The sequence below is a fragment of the Pteropus alecto genome, unplaced genomic scaffold (genome assembly GCF_000325575.1).
Source record: "Pteropus alecto unplaced genomic scaffold, ASM32557v1 scaffold57, whole genome shotgun sequence".
Lineage (NCBI taxonomy): Eukaryota > Metazoa > Chordata > Mammalia > Chiroptera > Pteropodidae > Pteropus > Pteropus alecto.
This window is the reverse complement of record NW_006442508.1, coordinates 11298744-11317876: the sequence shown is the minus strand read 5'-3', so window position 1 is coordinate 11317876 and position 19133 is coordinate 11298744. Positions and strand designations below refer to the sequence as shown.

General features: G+C 33.6%; 1 protein-coding gene across 1 annotated transcript in view; it reads right to left on the bottom strand.

Annotated features, from left to right (window-relative positions):
* Positions 1 to 19133, bottom strand: part of POLR2B (RNA polymerase II subunit B) — a 43727-nt gene that overhangs the window by 13486 nt on the left and 11108 nt on the right. Inside the window, exons 5-17 of the mRNA XM_015597545.2 lie at positions 18650 to 18762; positions 18307 to 18526; positions 17751 to 17909; positions 14930 to 15094; positions 12254 to 12450; positions 11977 to 12096; positions 10988 to 11174; positions 8180 to 8323; positions 7802 to 7941; positions 7591 to 7702; positions 4114 to 4268; positions 1322 to 1520; positions 842 to 1010 (exon numbers count right to left, since the gene is read on the bottom strand). Of these exons, the coding sequence (XP_015453031.1) occupies positions 842 to 1010; positions 1322 to 1520; positions 4114 to 4268; positions 7591 to 7702; positions 7802 to 7941; positions 8180 to 8323; positions 10988 to 11174; positions 11977 to 12096; positions 12254 to 12450; positions 14930 to 15094; positions 17751 to 17909; positions 18307 to 18526; positions 18650 to 18762 (2080 nt within the window). The remainder of the gene's footprint in view (positions 1 to 841; positions 1011 to 1321; positions 1521 to 4113; positions 4269 to 7590; positions 7703 to 7801; positions 7942 to 8179; positions 8324 to 10987; positions 11175 to 11976; positions 12097 to 12253; positions 12451 to 14929; positions 15095 to 17750; positions 17910 to 18306; positions 18527 to 18649; positions 18763 to 19133) is intronic.

Below are 19133 nucleotides of genomic sequence, written 5' to 3'. Positions count from 1 at the left end.
TCTGGCAGCAACTCAAAATCAACATGTCAAAAACTGAATTTATCTTACCTCTAAAACCCCTTTCTTCTTCTAATGTGCTCCCAATCTTATCAATAGTACCTCTCTCTCCTTAATCACCCACGCCAGGAACGCCAACAATATTTCCAATTCCTTTCTTCCCTCTCTTCCACAACTGATCAATCAAGTCCTATCAAGTGTATTCTAACAGATATCTCACCCCTTACTTTTTTGTTCTAGAATCATCATTTCTAAGATCACTGCAAAAACCTCTAAACTATCTCCTCACTAATACCTTATTAGACTCTAATCTACTCCTTACATCACTACCAGCATAATATTCCTAAAATAAATTTCTAACTGTATGACCTTCTTGCTCAAAAAGGCTGAATGGTCTTCATTCTCAAACTGAAATTCAACCTGCTTTCTTCCACAGTGAGACCAAGCTTTACTCCCATGCATTTCCACTCCACCCATACCAAACTGAGATGATTACTGACTGTTCCTGTAACTCATGCATCTAGGCCTTTGCTCAAACCATCTCTCAAATTTGAATACCCTTTCAATGAACTTTAGTCTAAAATTCTAAGTCCACCATGAAACTGGCTCTAGACTTCCAACAGGAATTAATCATTTCCTTCATTCTGTGCTTCTAAAGGAACCTGTATTTCCATCATAACACTTTCCACAGATCTACCTTTTTGTGTTCATGTTTCCCACCACATTATAAATTCCATGAGAATAGACACTGTGTCATATGCATTTTATTAGCCTTCCCAAGCACCCAGAAAAGTGCCTTAAGCATGGCAGTATCTTAAAAAATGCAGAACAAAACTGAACATACCTGCTGGTAGCTCTCTAAATCGTAGATATTCCATAGACCGTGTAGTCACAAGTGGTTTTTGAGGATAATAGAGAACATGGGCCAATGTATCCATACGAACATGGAAGTTGGTGATATAAACTCCCATAGCCTGCTTACCCATAGCAGACTGGTATGTGTTTCTAGGGGACTAAAGGTAAAAATAAAAAGCAATAAAAATTTAATTATTTCTAAAGGAACAGACTCTACAGGGTACTACATAAATCAAAAATATGGTTGGTAAAGTTTGTTTTTTTCTAAAAGATAAGCGACAACATTTAGAATAATCAATTATGGCTCCTAACAGTGAAACACAAGAATAAGCATATTAAATGTTGATTCTGTAGAATTTCACAGTCTTTTCATTAAAAGGCTTTCCTTTAAAAACTATAGATTAATCTCTAATTTTTATTCTACTTCCCTCAATTCCTCACAAATCCGAAGTTAAAAACAGCTACCAACCTGGTTATGATCAGGAAAGGGAATAATAGATGCACAGACACCAAGAATCATTGAAGGATGAATCTCACAGTGTGTATACGTGGAACAATAAGCTACTTCTTTCTCCTGTAAATCATCTGGAGTCATTGCGAGCATCACCGTTTCTTCTTCTAGAGTATCAATATACTCTACTACCCCACTGGCCACAAGATCCTGCCAACTAAAAAAGAATGATTCTGGTAATTTCCTCATTCTCTGAACTATTTTAATTGGGCATGCTACTTAAAGAGTATTCCTATCTCTATATGTACTGAAATAGAATTCCAAAATAGGCATTATTATTATTAATAGTGGAAAAAAGCAAGTTGCCAAACATAACTATTATTATTAGTTTGGGTTTGTTCTAAAGAAACTACTTGTGTGGGGTGGAGAGGGTGAGTATATAAATACTAGAATATGGTCTGGAGGAATACATTGCAAATTGTTAACAGTACCTGCGCTTTTGAAGAGGACAGTATGAATTAGGACCTTTTATATATTTATCTCACACCTACTGCTTGAATTTTTTACAACTAAAATATATACATTCAAAAAATTATGTATATATAGGAAAAAAAATAAACTGGCATTTAAAATATGTGTGTGTGTATATATATATATATGTATATATACACACACACATTCATCCACCAAAAAACTGTTAGAACTGATCAATGAATTTAGTAAAGTAGCAGGTTACAAAATAAATATTCAGAAGTCAGCGGCATTTTTATACACCAATAATGAACTTTCAGAAAGAGAAATTAAGAAAACAATCCCACTTACAATTGTGTTGAAAACTATAAAATACCTGGGAATCAAATTAACCAAAAAGGCAGAAGACTATTTTCAGAAAATTATAAGTCACTGAGAAAAGAAACTGAAGATGATACAAATAAACAGAAGCATATACCATGTTCATGGGTAGGAAGAATCAACATCGTTAAAATGGCCATACTACCCAAAGCAATCTATAGATTCAATGCAATCCCTATCAAAATACCAATGGCATTTTTCAGAGAGCTAGAACAAACAATCCTAAAATTTATATGGAGCCATAATAAACCCCAAACAGCATGATACAATGATCAATGGAACAGAATAGAGAGCCTAGAAATAAATCCGAGCCTATACACTCACTTAATATATGACAAAGGAAGTAAGAATATACAGTGGGGTAAAGACAGTCTCTTCAATAAATGGTGTTGGGAAAACTGGACAGATGCATGCAAAAAAAAGAAGCTGGACCATCTTCTTACACTGTATACAAGAGACTCAAAATGAATTGAAGACTTAAGTATAAGACTCAAAACCATAACACATAGGCAGTAAACTCTAATATTACTAACAGGAATTTCTTTTCAGATACATCTCCTTGGGCAAAGGAAACAAAAGAAAAAATAAACAAATGGGACTACGTCAAACAAAAAAGTTTTTGTACAGCAAAGGAAACCATCAACAAAACAAAAAGACAACCTACTGTTTGGGAGAATATGTTTGCTAATGATACATCTGATAAGGGGTTAATATCCAAAATATATAAAGAACTTATACAACTCAACAACAAAAAAACAATCCAATTAAAAAATGGGCAGAAGATCTGAAAAGATACCTCTCCAAAGAGGGAATACAGATGGCTAAGAGACATATGAAAAGATGCTCAAGGTCACTAACCATCAGAGAAATGCAAATTAAAAACACAATGAGATATCATCTGACACCTGTCAGAATGGCTATCATCAATAAATCAAAGAACAACAAATGTTGGAGAGGATGTAGAGAAAAGGAAACCCTCATACATTGTTGGTGAAATTGCACTGTGTAAATTCTGTCACTACATTTCTAAAGCCAAGAGTCAAATGTGGAATGCGATCTAGTCCTAGTTTACTTCTTCTGATAGAGCTAGAACTGGAAAGCCAAGATCTTTTATTTCTGACCCCTACTATATGCTTTTCCAAGTGGTTTCTATGTTTATCATAATTGTGCCAATATTTTAAGTACTCTGATGACTAGTTTATGATGATTTAAAACTTAAGGTAAGTATATGATTTCACTTATATGCGAATCTAAGGACCAAAAAGAACAAACCAATCAAAAACAGACTCACAAATATAGTGCACAATTTGGTGATGGACAGAGGAGAGGGTGGTTGGTGGGCTGGAAGAATAAGGTGAAGGGTTAAAGAGGTACAAATTAGTAGTTGATAATTGGTCACGGGGATGGGGAGCACAGCAGAGGGAATGCAGTTAGCATTAATATGATGGCCAGGTGGAGGGCCTAGGACTAGGAGGAGGGAGGAATTGGGGGGATCGTTTTATGAACTATATAGATGTTTTAACCAATGTACTGTAATACTTGAAACTATTTTAAATAAATTTGAAAAATAAATAAAAATAAAAAATTAAATAAAATATATACATTCATATATTGCTAAAAATAAACTTTAAAGCAGGTTCATCTTTTTATTAAATTTATTTATATTGTTCATATAATATGCTATACATTATTATTAATAGACTTTAACATGTCACAAAGACTTTTATGCTTACACAAAACACTATGAAGTCCCTTAATTGATAACAAAAATTAAGAAAAACAAATGTGACTGCTAGTAAGTACAGAGTTTCTTTTTGAGGTAATGAAAATGTTCTGGAATTTTCACAGTTGCACAATACTGTAAATATACTAAAAACCACTGAACTGTATACTTTAAAATTATTAATTTTATGGCATGTGAAATTACATCTCAAAGTTTTCTCACCACATGTACTTACCTATAGTTGTTATATTCTCTCTCTTTCAATTGATCGATATGTCTCTTCTTCAAAAGTAGCTTTTGTTTTTCCACAATCAGAAGTGGTCTACAAATACGACCTGCATCTGTATAGATCCGAATCTCCCTCTCTCGAATATCTCTGATCATAGAAACCTACACATAGAAAGACAAAACAGTCTCATGAAATTTTATTTTCTCTGTATCATTAAGGCTTAGCTACAAGTACAATAAAACTCCTAATAAATTTCTGGAGCACTCAATCATCAAATAAAACAGACAAATCTCAGTTTATCATAATTTAATATACTAAAATCCTAGGTATAATTTAAAATTTTGTAAAGAATAAATACCTAACATTGGTAATTACAGAGGTGAGCAACAACATCTGGTAATAATGTCATCCAAGATAAAATGAAAATGAAAATTTATTTTTGGTATCACAAACACTAGAGTAAATGACAATATTCCATTTTGCATCTTTGATATTCATATATACCTCACTCTGTAATCGTTCAATAACTAACTCTATAACACTTTGCCTTACTCATACTTCCCAGTATTAAGTCTGACTTCTTACACTCACCTTGCAGACAAATGGCTTACAGTCTAGCTGTCTAATATAGTGGTCACTAGTCACATATCACTAGTGTTGAAATGTTGCCATTCTGAACTGAGATAAACTACAAACTGGATTTCAAAGACTGTACCAGAAGAAAAAGAATATAAAATTTTTCATTAATAATGTTTATATTGATTATATGTTGAAATTGTAATTTTTTTGGATGTAGCAGGTCAAATAAAATATATTAGCAAAATTATTTTAATGTTTTTTACTTTTTTAATATGGCTACTAGAAAAATTTTAATTGTGTACATATGTGTTCACATTATATTTCTAAATATAATATGCTAAAAAAACATATTCCTAGAAAATATCAAAAATATTTTGGGAAAATTTTCAATAATGAACATAATTATTAAAGCACTGCAGAATTTGAAGTACCTATATATAAAGAAATAAGCCAAAAAGGAAATAAAAATTTCAAGTGAATTGTCTAGATCTAATATACAAAATGAATTGCCAATGAATTGGGAAATGGAAAAACAGATTGATTTTTCTCCATAAAAGTACTTTTAAAAAGTAAAATCACATCTAGATACTTTTATTAAAAATTGAGTTTAAGAAAGAAAAAGATGTGGATTACTCAGTTTAAAAACAATAGCAAATTATAAAAGATTTATCAGAAACATCAAGTTCTCCAAAGCTAAAGAATCAAAGCCAAGAAAAAAAATTTTTTCCACATTCTTAGCCCATTTCCTATCTTCAAAAAAACAATCTGAAGAGAAACACTGTATCTGTGAGCAAAAACACCATGAGTGGCATTTTCAAGACCTAGAAAAAACAATGCTTTTACATGCATTGCTTTGAATCCTTAGAGAATTCCTAACAAAACATAGCTTTATTAACTTAACAAGAGGACATAAATTGAACAGTGTCTTCTCAAAGGCCAAACAATATATTGTGTTCCAAAGGAAACAGGTGTTCTTTAGCAGTCTAGACAGGACTATTGACAGGAAAGTCTAACATCCAATAGAAGACTAAAGTTAGAATCAGGTAAAATGAGAACCTCTGGTTATCAGACAATATAAAGGAAAAGAAAAAGTACTACTGAATGTCTACTATATACATCAGGTACCATGTTCAGAACTGAAAATATAAAGTCATTGGACATGCTCCCTCTCTCTGAGGAGTTAATCATGTAGTGAGCAAGGCAGGCAAATGAATCAATAGTTACTATATGGTACAAGCATTCTGTGAAAAGTATTTAAGTAACTAAGCTATATACAGTCACAGAGATCTAAATAAAGGGGTCAGTGAACAGCCTGCAGGCAAAATCCGCCCTCACCTGCCATCTGTTTGTAAATAAAGCTTTATTGGCTCACATATTGTCTAAGGCTGCTTTACACTGCAGTAGTGGGCTGAATAACCAACAGGTATTGTATGGTAAACAAAGCCTAAAATATTTAATATCTGGCCCTTTACAGAAAATGTTTGCCAACCTCTGATTTAAATCAAAGTAGGGAATCAGGTAAGGTATCCTGAAAAAGATGAGAGTATTTCTGCAGAATAAGTGAGATTTACCTGAAAAAATAAGTGCACCCTTTGAAGAGGAATTTTCATTCAAAAGGCTAATCATTTGTTCTGCTTCTATAGATACGCTTGCTGCATATGCTGCATTCGAAATTAACTAAAGACTCATCTTCCCTTTTGCTTGTTCTGTCAAGCAACAAATGTAACCCCTTTGTAACTGCCTGTAGCCCATAGCAACTCCTGTGCTTTGTAACCATCTAAGGACAAAATAAACCAATCAGCCCAAGCCAAATCAGCTCTACATAAGCAAAGCTACAACTGAGCTCCCGGGCCCAGATCGGTGTAATAAACCTGAGTTCTCAAACTCTCCCGAGTGCTGCTTGGTTTTTTTGCAACATTACTGCAACATCTTCTCCCTACTGCCTATTTTTGAGGAGGCATAGGGGACAGAGAGAATATTCTGGATTGAAAGAATAGGCCCATGGAAAAGTAAAGAGGCCTAAAACAGCATAAAGAATTTAACTTTACCCTTAGAGAACACCGAAAAGCTGAAGAAGGCTCTCAGCAGAAAAACATGGCATTCACAAAGTTCATAATCATAAAAAAATGCAGCCAATTTTGGTTCTTAGGTTTTCTCTTAGCCCTGCCTGCCCTCAAGGATCAAATATAACAGGATCAAAACCCAGGGTCTGCCTGCTAAAAGAAGCCCTGGAGCAACAAAACTCTCCTCTGCTTTGCTAGGCAGTAAGGAGGCCGGCTACTGGCTTAAGCGTATTACAGTTTCTGTCCAAATCCATTTTCTCCTAGGCAGACCATAATGGTAGATATAGGGAAATCAAAGTCTGAGCCAAAACTCTAAATACAGTACACTAAAAGCAAAAGCTTTATATTGAGTAATAAATCGTATACTATGTCAAAATACGCTATATTTTAATGATTAAAAAAATAAATCTATCCTTATCCCAAAGCATTTCAATATCCACCAAAATATAAGAGAATTTATTAGAGGTGTTACTACATTTTATGAATGAAGCTCTGGATTCAAACAAGGATCAGAGATGATTATTCCCTTTTTAAAAGCACTGTTTTCAGCTTTACAAAAGATCCTCAAAAGAATTCCTTCTACTTTAAAATATAATTTGAGTTCTAAATAAAATCTCATAAATTACATGCCAAATTTTTAGACATATAGCTCTAAAGCGTTAAAACATGTAATACTTTATACTAACTGAATTTAGTTCAAAACATCATGTAGACTTTTTGATAACATACTCTACAATTCCAAGGAAACCAGTTAAGGAAAAATGCCAATGCAAAGATAACTTTTAGCCTCATTCCTGGTTTAGAAATCCCACAGATCATGCCCTTAGTTAAAGACTCTTACTTCAGACACAATGATGTCCATCTGACGCCTCAATTTCCTTAGAGTGTTCATAAGTTGTTCAGGATCTTTATGTATTCCAACCCAGCATCCATTAACAAAAATCTTGGTTGCACTAAAATAAAAAACCAAAAGCATTCTGCACTTAGTAACGCTATACTAAGCTATACCCAAAGATTAACAACAGCTTATAAAAAATTGCATCTATACACACTCAGCTATCGCTGCAGGAGAAATTTCTTCTAAATTTTCCATACTCCATTCTTCTAAAAATTCCAAAATTGGAGAAGGCTGAGATCCAACTGAAATATATGCCATCAGGGCTAAATTCTTCACAAGTCCTACAGCATGACCCTTGGAATAATAAACAAAGTATTATTCATACTGATTTAACATGCCTACTAAAATTCCTTTCCAAAAACATTTTTTTCAGTTGGATTTCAGGATTTACTCATACTTTGTAAGAAAAAGATTATAAATAATATCTTGTTTTAAACACAAAGCATAAATAAAAACTCACTTCTGAAAGTAATTATACCCTACATAATTACTGGCAAACTTTTTCTACTGAACATAAATTCTAATACATTACCTCTGGGGTCTCAGCAGGACACACCATTCCCCACAATGTATTATGCAACTGTCTTGGTTTTGCTAGCTTGCCATCTCTACCGATAGGAGAATTTAAACGACGCAGGTGAGAAAGAGTAGATGCAAAAGTCAGGCGGTTTAATACCTAGAAAACAATGGCAAATCTTTCAAGTTTAGGCATTTCTTTTACACAATTTTTGGCAACTACTAGAATGAGGCAAAATCATATTTTTACACATAATCCTGAAAGTGTCAAATTGTCCCAATCCCTCCTTCCTCTGTCCTTTCCCTGGATAGTCGTGTTCATTCCCATAACTTCCATAACTTCACTGACTTATATAACAGGGGTGGCGAATATGTGATATATAGTTCTAATAAACCACATGTTTTCTTTATGGTCTGTCTCCAAACACTAGGATGTTAGTTCCATACACCAAGCACATGATAAGTGTTAAATGCTATCGACTCACATTTCTTTGACCACAGAAGACATCACTAATCCATCCCAGTACTTTTTCTAGGCTGAGGTCTCTGAATCCAACAAGGAGATTCAATATTGATAAAATATTAAGCAAGATAATATTTAAAAGTAAGGCAATATTTAGAGGGATATAAAGCAAGCAACACAAGCTCAATATCTAATAACAAATCACCATCCTCCCCAGCGCTATGACAACCCAAACCTCTATCCTCTTCCTGTCTCCTGTTATGGTTTAATGGCATCATCTTTCTAGAACCTCAAAATTGTTCCTGCCTCAGACTTCCTCCTTTCACACATCAATAAACATATCTTGTCAATTCTATTTCCAAATTTTCTCAAAAACCCCACCCCACCATTTCCAATCTCACAGCAGTACACCAGCCTCCTACCTCTTACCTATCTATAATACTGCCATCACCTCCTAAGTCCCTGCAATGTCTCCTCCAATCTACCCTCCTTAGTTACCAATATTAAAACATAGGTATGTTCACATCACTGACCCATTAAAAAAATTTTAAACAAGTCTGCACCAAATACAAAGGAGCATGACATTAAAGTTCTTCTCAGCGAAGTCCCAAACGACCTTCACCTATCAGCCTCCCAAACTCCTGAACTCCATCAACACTGCCAAACACCTTTTCACCCCCATACCCTTGACCATGCTATTGCCAGAGAATGGAATGTATCTCCCATTCTGCTCTGCCTAGTGAAATGTTACTATCTCTATAAAAGCCATCTGACCCACCTCCAGGAAAAACTATTCTATTTTCTGTACTCTATGGAGTTTTCCATCATTCAACTAATCAATCACAAAGTCATACAAAACTTACTTCCTAAATATTTTCAAATTTGACTCCATTCTCCATCTCCACAAAACTGCTCTAGTCCTGGACCTAATTATTTCTCACTTGGCCTGTTGCAACAATCTTCCTGCCACCAACTTTACTCTTCTCAAATCTTTTCTCCACACTACCAATTACTACAAATCTACCTAAAAAAACAAAAATAAATGTCGCTCCTCTCTATGAGCTATATTCTCAGCTCCCCTCTCCAACCCCATCTTCCTAACTCTCCCACTCTGATTTAAAAACTGTATACTGCACTAGCTCCTCTCACATACACACACCCTCTTTCCTCCCTCCCTTTGTTCAGAATGTCAAGAAATGTTCTCCAGTTTTCCTATAAGCCACAGGTTCTTCACTCCTCCCAGTCTTGGACTACTTCCCAATCACCCTTCAAGATTCAGTTCAGGTGTTACCTCTTAACGTCCTAAAGAAGACTTCTTTTCACCCTCTCAGGATATGCTAAATGCCTTCCTCTAGCATTCCCATATAGCATTTGTACATCATCTATCATTATAATACTATATTGTGTTGTAACAATTTGTTTACATCTGTGTATGAGTACAAACTAAACTACTTAAACTCAGGAATCCTGTTTTATTCATCTTTGCATCTCCAATGTGTGGCAGAGTACTTGGCACATCTTAAATCCTAATAACCATTCACTGAACTGAACAGTCAACATGACATTAATCATAATGCAGCTCACAGCATAGTGAGCTGTATATGGGTCAAACTGTTTCCTCTGATAGATGGTGAGCTCTTTGAGGGCTGGAATAGTATCTCAACCATGTTTGTGAATCCAGCATCGCAAATACAAAGTATACTCAATAACTCTTTACTATATTAAAAGGAACTAGAAATTTCTCTTTGCTATCAGCAGTCTCCCAGAATTTCAGAGCTTCTGGGTTTCTAGGAATCAGGAGCTTGAAGTTGGTGTCTGAATGCTGAAATAATCAGGTGATATGAGTATAGGCTAATTTTTTTTTTTTTAAAGCAACAAAATTCCAAAAAGCTAGACATGTACATTATAGATTTTCGATCTTATATGAAAAATAGAAAAAATTAAAAAATTAAAATGCCTAGTGAAACAGTCCCCTTTTATTCCATCTGAGAGTAGCCACTGCAATCACTGTACATATAACAAGGCAACATAGAGAAATCAGTGTTAGAAGTACTAAATTTTGCAATAAAGGAAGGGGATGCACACTTATCTCTGGGTCAGCTTCTAATATGGAACTTCTGACATGAAAATTCAGCAGCTACTCTATGAACTACCTTGATGCAAAACAAAATCTTAGGTCTCTCTTAGTAATAATGCAAATAACTAAAAAATTTTCATTTTCATAATTCAAAAGCCCTCAGTATTTTTACACCTGACCAAGGGAGGAAAAACAGTAAAATAATTTACATTCAATGAATGAAAGAATATATTAGTCCCATAACATTTTCCTATTGAGCCTATAGTCACGGTCAACATCCTTACCTGAGATACTCCAGCTCTGGCTTGATGAGCTTTTTTTTGGTCACCCCAGTTTCCAGTAGCTAAAGAATATTTTAGGCCATCGGATATAATCTTTGTGTTAATTGCCAACTCCAAGTTAAAATCCTTTCCTCGATCAATAAACTTCTGGGCATAGATCCGCACTTCTTTAAGCAAATTCTTAAACATGCTGCCAAATGAAACGATATCCTTTTAAACATGTAAAGGTCTCTAGCATGCATTTTCAACAGGAACAATATTACTGACAAGGGAGAGAAAAGTGGTTGGAGTAGAGACAGTGAGGTGCTATCACTCTTTATGTATAAAGCACAGATGTACACTGACTACAGAAACATAAATGAGGAGAGCAATCAAAGAAAAAAATGTCAAAAGACACATCTATAGTGGGGTGATAACAAAAACTTTAAAAACACTAATCTACAATACACTAAATAATCAAACATGTATAAATGTTGCTAATGTTTTATTTTTGTTAACTTGTCTACATTTCATTTTTAAAAATAACTTTTCTATGAAAGTATTATATGTTCATTATAGAAAACAGAAAATAAAAAAAAATGTCGAGAATAAAATAAAAATCACATACAAACACAATACTGTGAGATAACCACTACTGATATTTTGATAGATTTCCCTCTAGCTTTTGTGTTTTTATAAAATGTAAAAGCAGGACTAATAAAATTTTCAATACTGCTATTACAAAATCAAGGCAATAATTCAGCTTTCTCAAATGCCTTATAAAGCTAACAGAGGAATAAAAAAATGTAAACAAGGACTATAACAAATTATCTTCACAAACTTGAAGTCCTCAGACATGAAACAGACCTAAATCTGGGCAAGTAGCAAAGAGAATATAACTAACTTTACACGTACCCAATATGAATGCCAAGTCAGTTTAGCATTTCCATGTACAATGACCAATCTAAAGTGAAATATCTCTATTTTAACAATATGATTCTGTAATTCCTTACCCTCTAAATAAGAATGCAAGTAATGGCCCAGCAAGATCCAATCTTTTGTTTCCATAGTGATCTCTGTCATCTAATTCTCTTCTACCCAAAGCTGCTAGAAGCAACCTATGAACCATGTACCTTAAAAATAAAAGACATGAAAAAGAAAACACATGCTTTTGGTTCTTTTAAAAACATAAATATTAAAAACATCATTTTTTACATTTTCAGCTCTAAGAAGAACTTTATTTCAAGTATACAGTTTGCAAAGAACTCAAATCCATGAAATTTAACATACCCCAAGAAATAAGCTTTTTTTGTCTCACAAAAATCACTAACACCAACGTGAGGGAGCATTTCCTTTTGTAAGACTTCTTTTGCATATTTAATTCTTTTCTCTTTAGTGACACCAGGCTTTGCCCCTCTTGAGCCAATGAAATTTAGTGCAACATTCTGTTCTTGGATGACAAAAGCTTCATCGAGAGAAGGCTTAACCTATCAGATAATTTAAATAAAAGTTATTTTCAAATTCATATGTTTATCTTAAAAATGAGTCAATTTATTACATGTTAAATAACCCTATGAACCAAATCGATTATGCTAATATTTTTAGAAAATCAAGGAATCAAAAAATCTTAGAACTTGAAGACGCTTTAAAGATCGAGAAATCTGACAAAATCTACCACCATCAGCATAATTATATTTTCTAGAAAGACACAAATAATTTCATTATAAAAAGAAGTCTTTTTTTATATGTTTTAATAAACAATGGCAAAATAAAGTTCTTTCCAAATATCTATAATCAATTTAGAATTCAGTAGTTGAATTAAAATTTACTAAGCTACAAATGAATAAATGTGCCATACTGTTTTCAGCCTTGGTTTAAGAAGTTTATATTCTATAAATAAAATCACTTTTTTTTGTAAAGAATATTTTAAAGGCACACTGTTCCAGGTATAGAATGCAGAAAACTGCATTCTATACCTGCCACTACCTAGCTGTGGTCTCTGAGCAGCCATGTAATCAGTTTCCTCATCTACAAAGGTACTAGATAAAATAATCTCTAAGTTCCACTCCAGTTCTAACATTTTAAAGTTCCAATTTTTCACAATAATGAACATGAGGAATGAAGGGTAACATTTAGTAACTTTGGCCCCTGTAAATACATTTTAAATTCTACCCCATATACTGACCCACATTTCCTGCCTTTGACTTCCTATGTCTATCACTAATTCACAAGTTTAAACATCCAAATTCTAATCATGGAACCAAAGATCAGAATAACGTCATGTAAACCAGTCAAAATGAGGCCATGGTATGGTAAACAAAAGTGAACTCTTTAAAGGAAATTGTCATTGTTGTTACAAAACTATTTTGTTAAGGTTAATGTAGTTTTGGAAAAAAGAATAACAATAATAATGTATTTTAAGAAGAAAAAAATTAAAGCACTTTTACACAGTGAATAAGCACTTGAATCAGACTTATAAAATCTGACCTAAACTTCACAAGAACTAAAGAACAAATTAACTTTTAAAAAGACAGTATGTATAAAGCAAATCAGGTCTTTCACTTTACCAAGAAAATTCCACTTTGAATACTGTCTAAATCCAGTTTGAACCATTTGGAATGTCTTTTAAAGAAAATATAACATATTTTCTTTTAAAAACTTAAATACTTATAAGATTTTTAAAAAGTATATGACTATTGGTAAAAGCTTAAAATAAAATCTAATCAGAATCCTTTTTTCTCATGTAACTGTATCAATAAATATTCTAATAACTTTATGACCATTGTTTAGCCTTTAAATACATTTTACCTTATTTCTCTTTAATCTTAAAATCTAAGGACAATTCAGGATAACTTTAAGACTATGAATTACTATTTATTGAGACAAGGATCATTAATGAAAAAGACTAATAAGAAATGGGTATTTATCTAGGCTCAAAGAACAAGAAGCTTCTTACCAAAAAACAGTTAACTTCACAGTAGAGGAATCTAACAGACACCACTAAGGAGTTAACATTACCAATAATGGGACAAAATGACATCATGTGACTCGTGATGCAGTGCTCTGGGAAACACAGTATTATTTATATATTTTCCCTCCCAAAAATGCATATGTTAAATCTAATCATGAGAAAATAGCAGGAAAACCTAAACTGAGGGAAATTCTACAAAATAAATGGCTTATCCTCCGCAAAAAATTTCAATTCTTTGAAACACTAAGGAAAAAAGACGAGGAAAGATTAAAAGAGACTAAAAAGACATAAAAACATGATCCTGGATTGGATTCTGAACCAAAAAAAAAAAAAAAAAAAATGCCATTAAGGACATTACCAAGGACAACAGGCAAAACCTGAATAAGATCTGTAGGTTACTAGAATTGTACCGAAGTTAAATGTCCTGATTTTGATAATGGTAGTATGATTATGCAAGTGAAAGTTCTTAGGAAATGAAGCATCTAGGAGTAAAGGGGTATGATGCCTGAAATGCACTCTCAAATGGTTTAGGAAAAAACAATCTGTATATAGACAAAGAGAATGCTAAAGCAAATGTGGCAAAGATAACAACTGGTGAATCTGGAAGAAGAGTATAGAAGAGTTCTTTGCAAATATCTATATGTTTGAAAGTATTTCAAAATAAAAAGTTTTAAAAAAAAGAAGACATAAACTACTCATTTTCTCCTTTCACTACATTGCACCAGACTGGCATACTTTTATGATTTTCCTTTACTACTGTTTCTTCTTGCTGTTGTCAATAAACTCTGGATGCCTTCAGTTTTCAGTCTATTTTACAGAGAACTAAGGAAAGAATCATAGGCAAGTATAAAGGCTTGCACTACACAGTTAATGGCCTGGAATGTTACAAGTAAACTGCTCTTCAGGGCAGCCTTCTACTATGTTTTAAGATGAGCAACAGTCAATAACATTAAACCTCTTATAAAACCTATGAATACATTTTGCTTACACATTACCATTTCCATCATCTCTGGATCTTCAAAATCGTAAATGATATGCTCTAAAATATCTCTGTCAGACACAAAACCTAATGCTCTGAACACAATAATGATGGGCACTTCTTGCTTAATATATGGTAGAGTTGCCACAATGCGCTGACCAATTGCACTCTTTTTTGCACCCTAGAAAAATAAAACATCATTAGCATATGAGTACAGAGAGATTACAGTCATTTAAAAACATCATGAGAACCATGTCATATACTTGTTCACTATATATAGTTCAAAAGAAGCACGCCTCTCACACTCTAAGAAACATCTTATCCTGTGGCTGCTTTTCAATTTTATGAACAACTGGTCATTTAGACCTGAGAAAACTTCCATTCTCTGCCAAGATTCTCTCAGAATTACCCAATATTGTATTTGGAAATGACTTCTGGCTACAAAAAAATATGAACACTGACCCCTCACCTTCTCCACCCACCAAAAAAAAAACAAACAAAAAATAAACAGAAAAACTCTGAAAGAAATAGATAAGGGGTTAAAAAAAGAGAGAGAATATAGACAGACAAATGTGGAAAAAAGGTAATCACAGAATGAAAAATAAATATTAACTCTGAACTGGCCTGTGTTAGATCTTGTTTACATAAAGAAACGGCCTCTTTCACAAAAGTTTTTTTCCAATTTCTCTCTCTCTAATTGTACGCACATACAGAAATGAAATAAAAGTTCCAAGCCTCCACAGGCATACAAACACCTGGTTTTTTCTCAGTTTTAATATTTCCTTCCTTCAATATCCAATTCTACCTTTTCTTGGACTTATAACCCTAAATTATCATGATCACTATAAAAACAGTTTGTGTCTTCTTCCTCCTATGTCCGGCCTCCTTCCTTAGAAACCTCATCTCACGGGTGTTCAATAACAACTTTTCATAAATGATACACAAATTTTCACCTTGATTTTTTTTCCTGTACCCTCAACCCTCATATCTCCAAATGCCATTTGGTTGTTTCTATCAATTATGCCATTTAGTCTATTACGTTCCATCACAGATCTTTTTCAGAAAAAGCAAAACATTAAAAAATGCCTACATCGCACACACCCCAAAATCTTGTCTAAAAATGAACTCACTAGAGTCTCTCTAAAAATTCTTAGAAGTTTTCTATTTTATACAAAACCTGAGGATAGAAACCATAGAATCTTAACTGACTCATCTTCATGTTATATCAAAGCTATCACTAAATCCAGATGGATTTTCCTTTCTCTGCCTCTCATTCATCTTGCCATAGCTGCTATGATTTCTCTAATGTACTTCGTTCCTATCTCTTGCCCTCCATAATTCAAGCCAATGCTTCTCAACAACTAATGCACATCACAACCACCTGGGAATCTTTTCCAAACACCTGTAGTTGGGCCCCATGCCACCCCCATTTACAAGTAAAAACCTTTTTAATTAACACCTATGCTACATGTGTATTTAACTTTAGGCCATTAAAACTCCCTAATTTTCAAGTTTTTCATCTTTGTAAGACTTATAAAAAGCAATATTAGACTCTGCAGAACTATTTGTAAGAGCACAAGACTGGAAACCTAAATTTCCACCAAAAGATAAATAGTTAAATTATGCTATATCTATATATGGAATATCACAGCTCAAAAAGAATGATCAAATATTGAACTAAACATGTTTTTAAAGAATACCAACAAAGTTTAAACATTATGTATGGTATGTTCTCACTTATATTTTTTGTAGTAAGACTACTTTTGGACTGATTCATGAGAAATTATCAGAAGCAACTGCCTCTGGGGAAGAGATCTGGGGGTCAAAGAATACTTTTTATATTATACTTTTTCTTGTGCTTTTTTGAACTATTTTAGCATGCACGATTTATTCAAAAATAAATAAAAAACGTACATGAAATTGGAGATAATTACAACTACTTTCCAAGATAGTTATAAAGATTAAATCAAGTAATCTGATTAATGTAATTGGCAGACAGCAAATATTTAAGAAATGCTAGCTATCATTCAGTTACATTAATTTAAGTAACACGCCACAGTGGCAGCTTCTAAGATGGTGCCCAATGATCCTTGCCTACTACTAGTTTCGCCTTATATAATTCCCTCCCCTTGAGTAAGGGACTGGGAATCTAACATCTAAAAAAATATGGCAAAAAATGATATAATGTTGCTTCCAAGATTAAGTTATTAAAGACTCATTTCCATCTTCCTCATATACTCTATGGCTCTTCTCGATTACTCTCTCTGATGAAGCAAGCTGCTATGTTGTCAGCTGCTATATGGAGGGGACCTATGTGGCAAGGAACTGAGAGAGGCTTCCAGACAACAGCTAACCAGGAACAGAGAGTCTAAGTACAACAGCCCATGGTAAACTGAATCCTGCCAACAACCACGTGAATGAGCCTTAAGATGACTAAAGTCCAGGCAAACAACTTGGCTGTAGCCTTGTGAGAGGTACTCTAACAGCTAAGCCACACCCAGATTCTGGACTTTATGTCATAAAACCCACAAGGTCCTTGAAATAAAAAGAAGAATGAAATCTATATCTTAATTTAATCTGATCATACAGGCTCACTGAAACATCAGTTCTTGAACTTTACAAACTCCGTTTTGCATAAAGGTATCATAGAAACATGTAAGCTCCAACAGTGGACCAAATTTCTAGAAAATGAAATTATAAATGTTGCTAACTGGAGTAATTTGTTACATGGCAATAAGTAAAAAACACAATGCTTATCATATAACACTGATAAAATTGACTAAGAATGCAGTCTGGTAAATTACAAAACCAAAACAACATCATATTCAAGTCCATACCTGTCCTCCTCTTGCCAGCATGCTAACCCAGATAGTACTGGTGGGTCGGGAAGAATTCTCCAGACATGATCTACACTCTCCTGTGTAGGCATATTTAGAATCCTTTTTGGCAAACACATACACCGTGTTTGTTGCCATTTTCTCTTGAGCAATCAGAACCTACATGGACAATAAAAAGTTTCAGTCATGAAACCCACAAGGTCCTTGAAATGAAGAATGAAATCTGTATCTTAATTTAATCTGATCAAACAGGCTCATTGAAACATCAATTCTTGAACTTTACAAACTCCGTTTTGCATAAATGCTTCATAGAAACATGTAAGCTCTAACAATTGACCAAATTTCTAGTGCATACTATATACAGCTAAATAAAATTTTGGATTAAGTTCAGTTGTCACACCACCACCACCACCACCACCACCACCACCGCCACCACCAAATAATTCAACTGCCACTTCTAGGTTATTTTGTATAAAAGTTTACTTTTTAATTTTGACTTTCATAATTTACATCTTAATTATTATTTTGTAATTTTTTTAAAATCATGCTACTATACCTTTTCTGATCCATTAATAATGAAATAGCCACCAGGATCCAAGGGGCATTCATTTAACTCACAAAGATCACGATCTGTTAAGCCATTCAAAAGGCAGTAAGTTGAACGCAACATAATGGGAATTTTTCCTATAAAAGTTTTCTGATGCTGGGTCTGAAGTTGTTCTTCACCTTCTTTAATGACTGTTTTTGTTATATCAACATAAAGTGGAGCAGAATACCTTTGAAAATAAAAGTAGGTCACAATTAAGTAATAGTAAGGTATTTGCTAAAACTCAACTGATTAAAATTATATTTTCTGAATTGTATTTCACTATTAGCTGCTGGGAAAAAATCTTTCTTACGTGAGATTTCTTAATCTGGCCTCATTTGGCATCATTGGTGAAGGAGCACCATCTCTTTCCCAATGGGTAGGCTTAGAGAGGTAAATTTGTTCAAACTTCAGCAAATATCTTGGCTGAAATAAAACCAAAAGAACATGACAATGATAAATGTTTTCCACAAAAGTTTTAATAACTCCACTTTACTCAACATTAACAGTATGAGCAGAAGCTCTAGAAACTGGAGTGGAAATTAATCCACTTTACAAATATGGGGACTCACCAAAGTCAACATCCACATTCCATAGATGTCGAGTTTTATACTTAATCACTTTCTTAAGGTAGAAGACAAAAAGAAGAATATTATATACCACAAGTAAATAAAGACTATGCACATACCATGTGCTCTAAGTTTATATCAAACAGTTAAAAAATGTATCTGTATTAATGATCTATAGTTTCACGTATCTCCTTCCTTGGTTAGGGACATAAGGACAAAGTTACCAGA